The sequence below is a fragment of the Rhincodon typus genome, chromosome 4, assembly GCF_021869965.1.
Source record: "Rhincodon typus isolate 14 chromosome 4, sRhiTyp1.1, whole genome shotgun sequence".
NCBI lineage: Eukaryota > Metazoa > Chordata > Chondrichthyes > Orectolobiformes > Rhincodontidae > Rhincodon > Rhincodon typus.
Window position 1 is genome coordinate 61,221,069 of NC_063335.1, and position 12,620 is coordinate 61,233,688.

Below are 12,620 nucleotides of genomic sequence, written 5' to 3' on the forward strand. Positions count from 1 at the left end.
GGGATCAGCAAGGCTGCCTATGTGTGGAAATGGGTGAGATATTAAACAAGTATTTTGTATTGGTGTTTACTGTGGAGAAGGATATGGAAGATAGAAAACATAGGGAAATAAATAGTGACATCTTAAAAAGTGTCCATATTACAGAGGAGGTGGTGCTGGCTGCCTTAAAATGCATGAAGGTGGATAATACCCTGGGACATGATCAGGTGTACCCTAGAGCTTGGTCGGAAGCGAGGGAGGGATTGCTGAGATACTTTTATCATCGATAGCCACAGGTGAGGTGCCAGAAGACTGGAGGTTGGCTGACTTTGTGCCACTATTTAAGAAAGGTGGTAAGGAAAACTTTAGACCAATAAGCCTGACATCGGTGGTGGGCAAGTTGTTGGAAGGAGTCATGACGGACAGGATTTACAAGTATTTGGAAAGGGAAGGACTGATTAGGGATAGTCAACATGGCTTTGTGCATGGGAAATCATATCTCATTAACTAGAGTTTTTTGAAGAAGTAATGAAGAAGATTGATGAGGGCAGAGCAGAGGATGTGATCTTATTGGACTTCAGTGAGGTGTTCGACAAGGTTCCTCATGGTAGACTGCTTAGCAAGATTAGATCACATGGAATACAGGGAGAACTAGCTATTTGGATGCAGAACTGCCTCAAAGGTAGAGGACAAAGGGTGGTGGTGGAGGGTTGCTTTTCAGACTGGAGACCTGAGATCGGCAGTGTGTCACAAGGATTGCTGGGTCCACTGCTTTTCGTTATTTATATAAATGATTTGGATGTGAACATAGAAGTATCGTCAGTAAGTCCGCAGATGACACTAAAATTGGAGATGTAGTGGACAGCAAAGAAGGTTACCTCAGAGTACAACGGGATCTTGATTGGAGGGGCCAATGGGCCGAGGAGTGGCGATGGAGTTTAGTTTAGATAAATGTGAGGTGCTGCATTTTGGAAAGACAAATCTGTGCAGGACTTATATAATTAATGGTAAGGTCCTGGGGAGTGTTGCTGAATAAAGAGACCTTGGAATTCAGGTTCATAGTTCCTTGAAAGTGGAGTCGCAGGTAGAAAGGATAGTGAGGAAGGATAGTGAGGTTTATAAAATCATGAGGGGCATGGATAGGGTAAACAGTTCCCCAGTGTGGCGGAGTCCAAAACTAGAAGGCATAAGTTTAAGCTGAGAGGGGAAAGATTTAGAAGGGACCCACGGGGCAACTTTTTCACAAGAGTTGGTGCATGTATGGAATGAGCTACGAGAGGAAGTAGGTACGCTTGCCTTTATTGGTCAATGCATTGAGTACAGGAGTTGGGAGGTCATGTTGTGGCTGTACAGGACATTGGTTCGGCCACTTTTAAAGTATTGCGTTCAATTCTGATCTCCCTCTTATAGGGGAAATGTTGTGAAACTTGAAATGGGTTCAGAAAGGATTTATGAGGATGTTGCCAGGGTTGGAGGGTTTGAGCTATAGGGAGAGGCTGAATAGGCTGGGTATATTTTCATTGGAGCATCGTAGGCTGAGGGGGTGACCTTATAGAGGTTTATTAAATCATGAGAGGCATGGATAGGGTAAATAGGCATGGTCTTTTCCCCTAGGGTGGGTTAGTCCAAAAGAGGGTTTAAGGTGAGAGGAAAAAGATTTAAAAGGGACCTAAGGGGCAACTTTTTCATGCAGAAGGTGGCACAAGTATGGAATAAGTTGCCAGAGGAAATGATGGAGGCTGTTATGATTACGACATTTAAAAGTCATCTGGATGGGTATATGAATAGGAAGGGTTTAGAGGGATATAGGCCAAATGCTGGCAAATGGGACTGGATTTATATAGGATATCTGGTCAGCATGGATGAGTTGGATCGAAGGGTCTGTTTCTGTGTTGTATATCTCCATGACACGATGACTTTAATGACTGCATTTGGGTTTTTGTCCAGCTACAGTAAAATTACTATGTTTCACTGTGACGCTTGTGCATCAAGCTACATTTCAGATATGTTGTAAAACAAAATGCAAGTACTTACTTTGGTAATGTTTAATTAGCTGATTTAGGTCAAGAAATGTAATTCTAGGAGAGATGTAAAATCCGCCACTGTCCAGGCATCGAATCTTGTAGTGTTTAACTACATCACCAATCTGAAGATCATAATCTCTCATTGACAGTGAGTAACTACCTGAGAAATAGAATAGGGTTCAAAAATGAGCTCTGTAAGTAAAAACATGACTTTTGTCAAAATAAATATGCGCTGTGTTAATTTTTACATTTGGTATCTAAGTATAAAAGTATAGACAAGTTTGTTATTTTTGTTGACTGCCTCTAATTCGACCCAATTACTGGGAAGTGCAAAGATTGGGTCATTCAATTGCTCAAATCTGTTCCATGATTCAGTGAGATCATGGCTAATCTGTCTTTCAACTCCACATTTTTACCACCCAATTGGTGAAGAAGTGTCTTTTAACTTCCCTTCACAAAGTCTACTTCTGAATTTATGTTTCCTTGTCCCACACTTTCTCACTAGCAGAAAAAGCTTCTAACTTTTCTAATAATTTCTTTCAAATCTTGAAAAGTTCTATCAAATCTTGCTAAACTTTGTATTATTCCAGAGCATACATGACAAATTTATATAAATACCCCTCAAAATGTAATCCTTTGAGTTCTGGTAATATACTGATACCTCTACACAGAACCCCCTCCAGGACCAATATATCCTAAGATACCTATGCCCAACCAAAGCTTTGCATAGCTTTAGCAAAACCTCCACTCATTTACATTGCAGCTAACTAATAATAAATGCAAAAAATTCAACAGTTATTTTGATAATATTTTACATTAAATTATTGCGTCTACATTGCTTCAGTTTTTCACTTGGAAAAAAATGATATAGTGTTTATTCATTGAAAATGTAGGATCTCAGACTTAACAGCATCCATTGTGACAAATCTATTTTTGCCATTACAGGTTTGGTGGTGGGGACATTTAATCAGGCATATGATTGGCAGATAAGGAATTGTCACTTTTACCATTGCCCCAATTAAGTCTTTGATAGGAGGCCCATGAAGTGTTAAATTGAAGCCCTTAACAGGGCAATTAAAACCCACTTAAAGCCTCATCCCACCACCAATGGTATTTATCTGGCAGCAGGCAATGTAGCATGTGGGGACCCTGAAAATGAACGTGATTGGGATTGCTTGCAGGCTCTTGTGATGGGGTATTTCCTGTTCAAAAGGTATTCAGTGCCCAATTGAAGGGCCCAGTATCAGGAAAATTGAGAGCTACCCAAAGCCCATATGGCTGATCCCCATTTACCATCAGTCGCCTATGCCTAAATTGATAGGAAATCCTAGGCCTTGTGTAAGTGTGCTATCAACATGAGCTACTGCTTCCCTGGTGGCACTGTTGAGCAATGAAAATCTGCTAGCCTTTAAAATGCATGGAACTTCTAACCCTGGATCCTGGGGAGGGCCCACATTGTCTCAACAGATCTTCGAGAAAAGAAAGAACATGGAGTTATCGTCAGGTCTCCTGTAGCTGGGCAAGTCCTTGGACTTCCTCCATTAAATACCACCCATTTTACATATAGAAACTCATTACTTAGCCCCTGTGGGGAGCACTCAATTTCATAATGGTACAGTAAAGAAAGCTCAGAAGTTGGAATGAGGCTTTGTGGTGTTGGGAATAGAACAGATACAAATGATCTTCTTAACACCAAAGCTGGAATTGTTCAAATGATGACATTATGTGAAAAATCTGAAGAGATAATTCCTTTCCACAGCATTCTAGGAACACACCTCTCAAAAGATATTTGCTTAAAAGAATCCTTACTTTATAAAAAGCTTCAGTTATTTTGATGTACATTTTAATTCTTGCTTTTCTTCTACACAAAATTATAGTAATTTGCTCAGCTCAACGTTCACAATATCCTACGGAGCTAAAGATTTTTTTTGTTGAGAACCATGTGCAAACTTCTACCTGAAAAATATGGAAATTTGGAGTTAAACATAACTCCATAAAATAAAACAGGAGTCCAAAAGTCAAACAGCATAGAAACAGGCCCTTCAGCCCATTGTGTCTACACTAACAAACGAGCACCCGACTATGCTAATCCCATTTGCCTACACTTGGTCCATAGCCCGCTATGCCCTTGCATTTCAAGTAATAATCCAGATGCTTTTGAATAGTTGTCAAAGTAGGTATATCCACCATTGAAACCACACTGTTCAGGTGCATTACGGGCCTGGTATAGCAACTGCTCTGCCCAAGACCATGAGAAACTACAGAAGGTGGCACTCACAGCCCAGGCCATCATAGAAGCCCACCTTCCATCCATGGACTCTAATTACAAAGCTCACTGCTGCGGAAAGGTGGCCAATGTCATCAAAGATCCATTACACCCTGGTAATGACCTCCTGCAAACTCTTCCATCAGGCAGAAGATACAGAAGCCCAAACACACGCACGAGCAGGTTCAGGAACAGCTTCTTTCTGGTCATTATCAGACTGTTGAATGGACTCTAGCCTCAAATAATATAACCTATATGCCTCTAAGTTCTTTTTTGATCTGTACATCCTTTACTTGCTGTGATCTGCCTGCACCACTTGTAAACAAATCTTTTCACTGTATTTTGGTACATATGACAATAAATCAATCACCCTCTGGGTGAAAGGATTCCTTCTATTATCTCCTCCAAACCACTTGCTCCCCATCTTAAACTTGTGTCCTCTGCCTTCAGACACATCTGCCATGGGGAAGAGATTCTCATAATCTCCTCTGTCCCTACATCTCATGATTTTGTATACCTAAAATGTGTTTATGTAAAACAGCATACATCTAAGTAAATAGTAATAACTCCATAATCCTGCAGAGTCAGATCAGTCATAAGATGTAAAATGAAGGAAAGCAGTTATAAAGTCCTACCTTTTGATGTTTCACTCTCCCTAATAAGGAAAGCACCAGATTTATTTCCAGGTGATAATAGGAGTCTCTCTGAATCTTTGCGGCTGATATCTTTAAAGAACCACCTCAAAAACATCAAATGTTTGTTTATTAATTTGGTGTCCAGTAAGCAAAAACCAAACTGCACTTAAGTATCAAAATAGAAGCAACGTACTCCTCTGTTTCCAGTGTGTTGATGTTTGCCACATAATTGCTGGGAATGTATCCTTCTTTTCTAGTTACAAGAGATTTGGCTTTCCACCATTCACCATGCCTGGAAGAAAAAAACATTACATATAAATGGTGGAGTTCTAAGATGAAACAATTGAAAATCTAAACAACAATTGTTCAGACAATTGACAACTCATTTAAAATTTATATGTCACCATCAAAACTGTTAAAATTTCTAGGCCCTTGAATTTGCATCATGCTGTCACTCCTCCTCCAAAAAACCTAGAACATAGAACATAGAACCTAGGACATAGAACATTACAGCGCAGTACAGGCCCTTCAGCCCTCGATGTTGCGCCGACCTGTGAAACCAATCTGAAGCCCATCTAACCTAAACTATTCCATTATCATCCATATGTTTATCCAATGACCATTTAAATGCCCTTAAAGTGGGCGAGTCTACTATTTTTGCAGGCAGGGCATTCCACGCCCTTACTACTCTCTGAGTAAAGAACCTACCTCTGACATCTGTCCTATATCTATCACCCCTCAATTTAAAGCTATGTCCCCTCGTGCTAGCCATCACCATCCGAGGAAAAAGGCTCCCACTGTCCACCCTATCTAATCCTCTGATCATCTTGTATGTCTCTATCAAGTCACCTCTTAACCTTCTTCCCTCTAACGAAAACAGCCTCAAGACCCTCAGCCTTTCCTCATAAGACCTTCCCTCCATACCAGGCAACATCTTGGTAAATCTCCTCTGCACCCTTTCCAATGCTTCCACATCCTTCCTATAATGCGGTGACCAGAACTGTACTCAATACTCCAAGTGCGGCCGCACCAGAGTTTTGTACAGCTGCAACATGACCTCATGGCTCCGAAACTCAATCCCTCTACCAATAAAACCTAACATACCGTACGCCTTCTTAACAACGCTATCAACCTGGGTGGCAACTTTCAGTGATCTATGCGCATGGACACCGAGATCTCTCTGCTCATCCACACTACCAAGAATCTTACCATTAGCCCAGTACTCTGTATTCCTGTTACTCCTTCCAAAGTGAATCACCTCACACTTTTCCGCATTAAACTCCATTTGCCACCTCTCAGCCCAGCTCTGCAGCTTATCTATGTCCCTCTGTAACCTGCAACATCCTTCCGCACTATCCACAACTCCACCGACTTTGGTGTCATCCGCAAATTTACTAACCCATCCTTCTACGCCCTCATCCAGGTCATTTATAAAAATGACAAACAGCAGTGGCCCCAAAACAGATCCTTGAGGTACACCACTAGTAACTGAACTCCAGGATGAACATTTCCCATCAACCACCACCCTCTGTCTTCTTACAGCTAGCCAATTTCTGATCCAAACCGCTAAATCACCCTCAATCCCATGCCTCTGTATTTTCTGCAATAGCCTACCATGGGGAACCTTATCAAACGCTTTACTGAAATCCATATACACCACATCAACCGCTTTACCCTCATCCACCTGTTTGGTCACCTTCTCGAAGAACTCAATAAGGTTTGTGAGGCATGACCTACCCTTCACAAAACCGTGTTGACTATCCCTAATCAAATTATTCCTTTCTAGATGATTATAAATCCTCTTATAATCCTTTCCAACACTTTACCCACAACCGAAGTAAGGCTCACTGGTCTATAATTACCAGGGTTGTCTCTACTCCCCTTCTTGAACAAGGGGACAACATTTGCTAGTCTCCAGTCTTCTGGCACTATTCCTGAAGACAATGACGACATAAAGATCAAAGCCAAAGGCTCTGCAATCTCCTCTCTAGCTTCCCAGAGAATCCTAGGATAAATCCCATCCGGCCCAGGGACTTATCTATTTTCACACCTTCCAGAATTGCTAACACCTCCTCCTTATGAACCTCAATCCCGTCTAGTCTAATAGACTGTATCTCAGTATTCTCCTCGACTACATTGTCTTTTTCCTGTGTGAATACTGACGAAAAATATTCATTTAGCACCTCTCCTATCTCTTCGGACTCCACGCACAACTTCCCACTACTGTCCTTGACCGGCCCCAATCTTACTCTAGTCATTCTTTTATTCCTGACATACCTATAGAAAGCTTTAGGGTTTTCCTTGATCCTACCTGCTAAAGACTCCTCATGTCCCCTCCTGGCTCTTCTTAGCTCTCTCTTTAGGTCCTTCCTGGCTAACTTGTAACTCTCAAGTGCCCTAACTGAGCCTTCACACCGCATCTCTACATAAGCCTCCTTCTTCCTCTTGACAAGAGATTCAACTTCTTTAGTAAATCACGGTTCCCTCGCTCGACCACTTCCTCCCTGCCTGACAGGTACATACTTCTCAAGGACATGCAGTAGCTGTTCCTTGAACAAGCTCCACATTTCAATTGTGCCCAGCCCCTGCAGTTTCCTTCTCCATCCTATGCATCCTAAATCTTGCCTCATCGCCTCATAATTGCCTTTCCCCCAGCTATAACTCTTGCCCTGCGTTATATACCGATCCCTTTCCTAGTGGTGTTGGTCAAATGATATTGTCACTGGGCTAGTAATCCAGAGGCTCAAGCTATTACTCTGGTGGTATGGGTTCAAGTCCCATCACAGCAGAGGGTGAAATTTGAATTTGATTTTAAAAAACCTGTTTTGAATAAACAGTAATTTTTGTTTTGAGACATTTCTTTTCCAGAAAATGCATGCTCCTGTTTCAAGTCAACTGAAATTACTAGCTGAATTTATATGCACCCAACACAAAGGGCCTAGCTGAGTCAAGTATGAGGATATGGCTTCAGTCAGTTCCTAATTAGGCTGCTATTTCTACGCACAGCAAAGAAACATAGCTATCACTAGATAATATGTACTAGGGAAACTATTTGGTCTAAAGCCTGATATGTCCCCTGGGCCTGATGGGTTGCATCCTAACATTTAAATAAAATGCAGCTACAGAGATAGTTGATGTACTAGCAGTAATTTTCCAAGAATCCTTAGATTCAGGAAAAGTCCCAGATGATTGGAAGACTGCCATTGTAACACCCTTAATCAAAAAGGGAGGGAGACAAAAGAAAGGTAAATATAGGTTACTTCGCTTAGCACAGGTCACTGGAAAAATGCTTCAGTCTATTATAAAGGATGTAATAACTGAACATTTAGAAACACATAGTAAAGTCAAGCAATGCCAGACTTATTTCATGAAAGGGAAATCGTATCTGACTAATTTATTAGAGTTTCTTGAGGAGGTAACAAGTTGGACAAATAAAGGGGAACCAGTGGATGAAATATATTTGGATTTCCAAAAGGCATTTGAGAATGTACCACACAATGAACTATTTAATAAGAGAATAGTCCATAGTGTTGGGGGCAGTGTATGAGCATGGATAGACGATTGGCTAATTGAAGATAGAAAGCTGGGATAAAGTGGTGTTTTCAGAAAGACAACCTGTAATTAGTCAGTGAAGTGCCACAGGGATCAGTGTTAGGACTACAATTATTTACAATATATATTGATGATTTGGATGATAGAAGTGAAAGTACTATAGTCAAGTTTGTGGATGACACAAAAATAGATGGGAAGGTATGTAGTGATGACAACAGATGAATCTACAGAGGGATTCTGGTTAAACACAGGTTAAACGAGTGAGCAAAAACATGGCAGATGGAAAATAATCTGAGAACATGTAGGATTATGCACTTTGGCAGGAAGAATAGAAGAACTGAATATTACTTAAATGGTGAAAATCTAGAACAAGCTGCAGCACAGAGGGATTTGGTGGTACTTGTGCACAAATCACAAAAAGCTAGCATTCAACTTCAGTGGGTAATAGGAGAGGCAAATGTAATGTAAGTCTTTTATTTCAAAGGGAATGGAACATAAGAATATGGGGGTGTTGCTAAATCTATACAAGGCACTAGTCAGATCACACCTGGAATACTGGAAACAGTTTTGATCCCTTATCCAAGGATAGATATACTGATCTTAGAAGCAATTTAGAGAAGGTTCGCTAGATTGATTCCAGGTATCAAAGGATTTTCTTTTGAGGAGAAGTTTAGTAGGATGGACTTGTATTCATTTGTCTAGATGTCTGAGAGGCTACCTTATTGAAACATACAAAATTCTTAGCAGGGTTGACAGAATAGATGTGGAGAGGTTGTTTCCTCTTATAGGAGAGGACATAGGACATAACCTAAGGGTAAGGGGTAGCCCACTTGAGATAGTAATGAGGAGGAACATCTTCTCTGAGAGTAGTGAATCTGTGGAATTCTTTAGAGGGCTGTTATGCTTGGTCATTAAGTATATTTAATGCAGTGATAGATAAACTTTTCAATCAGTAAGTGAATCAAGGGTTATGGGAAAAGTCAGAAAAGTGGAGTTGAGGATTATCAGATCAGCCATGATCTCATTGAATGACGAAGTGGACTTGATGGGCTGAATGTTCATTTAGGCCCCTATGTCTTATGCTCATACTGTCAGTTAATCCATTCAGGTGGTAACTGACATCAATGTCTTTTACTTTACATTTTTCAATGTTTTTCCAAGATCATGACAAGTTTAGATAAGTATCTAGATTGTAGGGAGCCACGTTATTTGCAATTATTTCTGCCAAGGTTGCTTTGTTCGTTCTTTTACACCTTGAAGTGACATTGCGTTTTAAGCATTTTGCCTCATTTCTATTCAGTTTCAACAGTTCCAAAAAGTTGAAAGTTTTAAAAATCATAGAGATATATCCTCATAACAATCATCCATTTTGTGAATAGATTTATAACCTGGGGAAAGGCAAACCCTACAAAGCCAAGGATGATTTGGAAAATACACTGGTTATAATTACTTGAAATCATTGAGTGGCAAGTCATTGAGTGGTATTTAAAAGCAAGATTCTGCATGCTCAGATGCAGTCAAATAGTCAGATGCCATAATATCTCCACAATGATATTTGGCCAAGGTGCAATATCTAACATTGATTACTAGTCTTAGGAAGATGCTTGTACAGGTATCAGCATAGAATTCAGATGGGCTAGCGTATGAAATTCTGATCGTGCCCTGACTTATGCTAAAGTCAGTTGATGCCCAAAGAAACTCGTTGTTAATCAGGACGTTTTTGACTTCTCAGGAAATAACAGTGATGTGTACATGGGCATACATTTCAACATTGAAATGAGTGAGGCAACTAATTAGCATTTTCACATACAGTTCTCAGTTTAAGAACAAAGAACAAAGAACAAAGAAAATTACAGCACAGGAATAAGCCCTTCGGCCCTCCAAGCCTGCGCCGATCCAGATCCTCTATCTAAACCTGTCGCCTATTTTCCAAGGATCTGTATCCCTCTGCTCCATGCCCATTCATGTATCTGTCTAGATACACCTTAAATGACGCTATAGTGCACGCCTCTACCACCTCCGCTGGCAACGCGTTCCAGGCACCCACCACTCTGCGTAAAGAACTTTCCACGCATATCTCCCTTAAACTCTTCCCCTCTCACCTTGAAATCGTGACCCCTAGTAATGGAGTCCCCCACTCTGGGAAAAAGCTTCATGCTATCCACCCTGTCTATACCTCTCATGATTTTGTAGACATCAATCAGGTCCCCCCTCAACCTCTGTCTTTTTAATGTAAATAATCCTAATCTACTCAACCTCTCTTCATAGCTAGCGCCCTCCATACCAGGCAACATCCTGGTGAACCTCCTCTGCACCATCTCCAAAGCATCCACATCCATTTGGTAATGTGGCGACCAGAACTGTACGCAGTATTCCAAATGTGTTGAACTAAAGTCCTATACAACTGCAACATGACCTGCCAACTCTTGTATTCAATAGCCCGTCCAATGAATGAAAGCATGCTGTATGCCTTCTTGACCACTCTATTGACCTGCATTGCCACCTTCAGGGTACAATGGACCTGAACACCCAGATCTCTCTGTGCATCAATTTTCCCCAGGGCTTTTCCATTTACCGTATAGTTCGCTCTTGAATTGGATCTTCCAAAATGCATCACCTCGCATTTGCCTGGATTGAACTCCATTTGCCATTTCTCTGCCCAACTCTCCAATCTATCTATATTCTGCTGCATTCTCTGAAAGTCCCCTTCACTATCTGCTACTCCACCAATCTTAGCGTCATCTGCAAACTTGCTAATCTGACCATCTATACCTTCCTCCAGATCATTTATGTATATCACAAACAATGAAGATGAAGCAGAGTTTCTATTTGTATAGAATTTTTAATATGATACAATGTCCAAGAGCATACTATATTGGAGAGTATAGATCAAATGATATCCGGAAAGTTAGGAGAAGTGACAAAAGCAAATGGTGACAAAAATGATGAGTGACAAAAAGCGAAAGGGCAGTAGAAAACCCAACTTTAATTCTGTCATTGTACTTAAAACATTGGATTGAAAATTTTCTCATCTTCCTTCCCAGATTCTATGAAATGAAACTAGTTAAAGAAAAAAGATGGTTGATTAGCAGCAGTACTTTTAAGCCTAGGTGAGAGGGTGAAAATCTAATTAACTTTAACATCGTCTACATGCGTCAAACCAGTTTGCACTCAAGCCTACTGTCATTGGCAGAATTAGCTGTGCATGTCAGAGAACAGACGCACTTGCACAATGAAAGGGGTCATTTCCTTTTGCATTTCCTCTCGAGCACTGAAATAAGATTGTTTTAAATGGTTATTGTACAGCACAGACAGATGAGATGAAAGTCTTATCTGCCTGTCTTTTGGGGGCAGGGTGGTACTAAGAAATGCTTTTCTGAAAGCAGAACTAAGTGTTTAAAGTTTTGGCAAAGATCCGTAGCTCAGTTTGTGGGTGAGGTTGTTGAATTGCTCGCCGAGCTGGCTTGTTCTCATTCATCTTAGTTTTGGTCTTGTGTTGATTGATGGTGATGGCCTGTTCTAGTGTTGTAGTCCACTGCTGGTCTATAGTGTTTAGATAATGTGATTTTTGGTACAAAATTTCCCGTTCGTACCTGTGGAGTCAGCTATGGGCATTATTAATCATTACTCGTAGCATTCTTGACATGAACAAGAACAAGCCAGCTCGGCATGCAATTCAACAACCTCACCCACAACCCAAGCTACAGACCTTTGCCAAAACTTTAAACATCTACAGGCATAGCATGTTAAATATTGCCCAACGATGGGAAACCTTTGCCTAACAACAGCGCTCTATCCACGAACAACTTCACTTTCTCCATGAATGCGTCAGGAACCAGGTACTTCCCCGCAGTGTGAAGTACAAACTTCCACTCAACAACCCACAGGTACATAAAATAGCTGAACAGAACGGATGCAGAATGCTATGAGCAATGATTAATGATGCCCATAACCGACTCCACAGGTATGAATGGGAAATTTTGCGCCAAAAATCACAGTATCTAAACACTACAGACCAGCAGTGGACTACAACACTAAAACAGGCCATCACCATCAATCAACACAAAAACAAAACTAAGAAGACACAAGCTACAGGAGAAACACACCAAACTAATCCACCATAAAGACAACGGCAATAACAAACCTGACACATGGATTAAAAAA

The 12,620-nt window shown here is 40.8% G+C and overlaps 1 protein-coding gene across 2 annotated transcripts in view; it reads right to left on the reverse strand.

Moving 5' to 3' along the window:
• Positions 1-12,620, reverse strand: part of lyn (LYN proto-oncogene, Src family tyrosine kinase) — a 98,526-nt gene that overhangs the window by 57,437 nt on the left and 28,469 nt on the right. For both annotated transcript variants that reach the window (XM_048595688.1, XM_048595687.1), the window contains exons 5-7: positions 5,098-5,196; positions 4,905-5,008; positions 2,014-2,163 (exon numbers count right to left, since the gene is read on the reverse strand). In XM_048595688.1, coding sequence (XP_048451645.1) covers positions 2,014-2,163; positions 4,905-5,008; positions 5,098-5,196 — 353 coding nt within the window. The remainder of the gene's footprint in view (positions 1-2,013; positions 2,164-4,904; positions 5,009-5,097; positions 5,197-12,620) is intronic.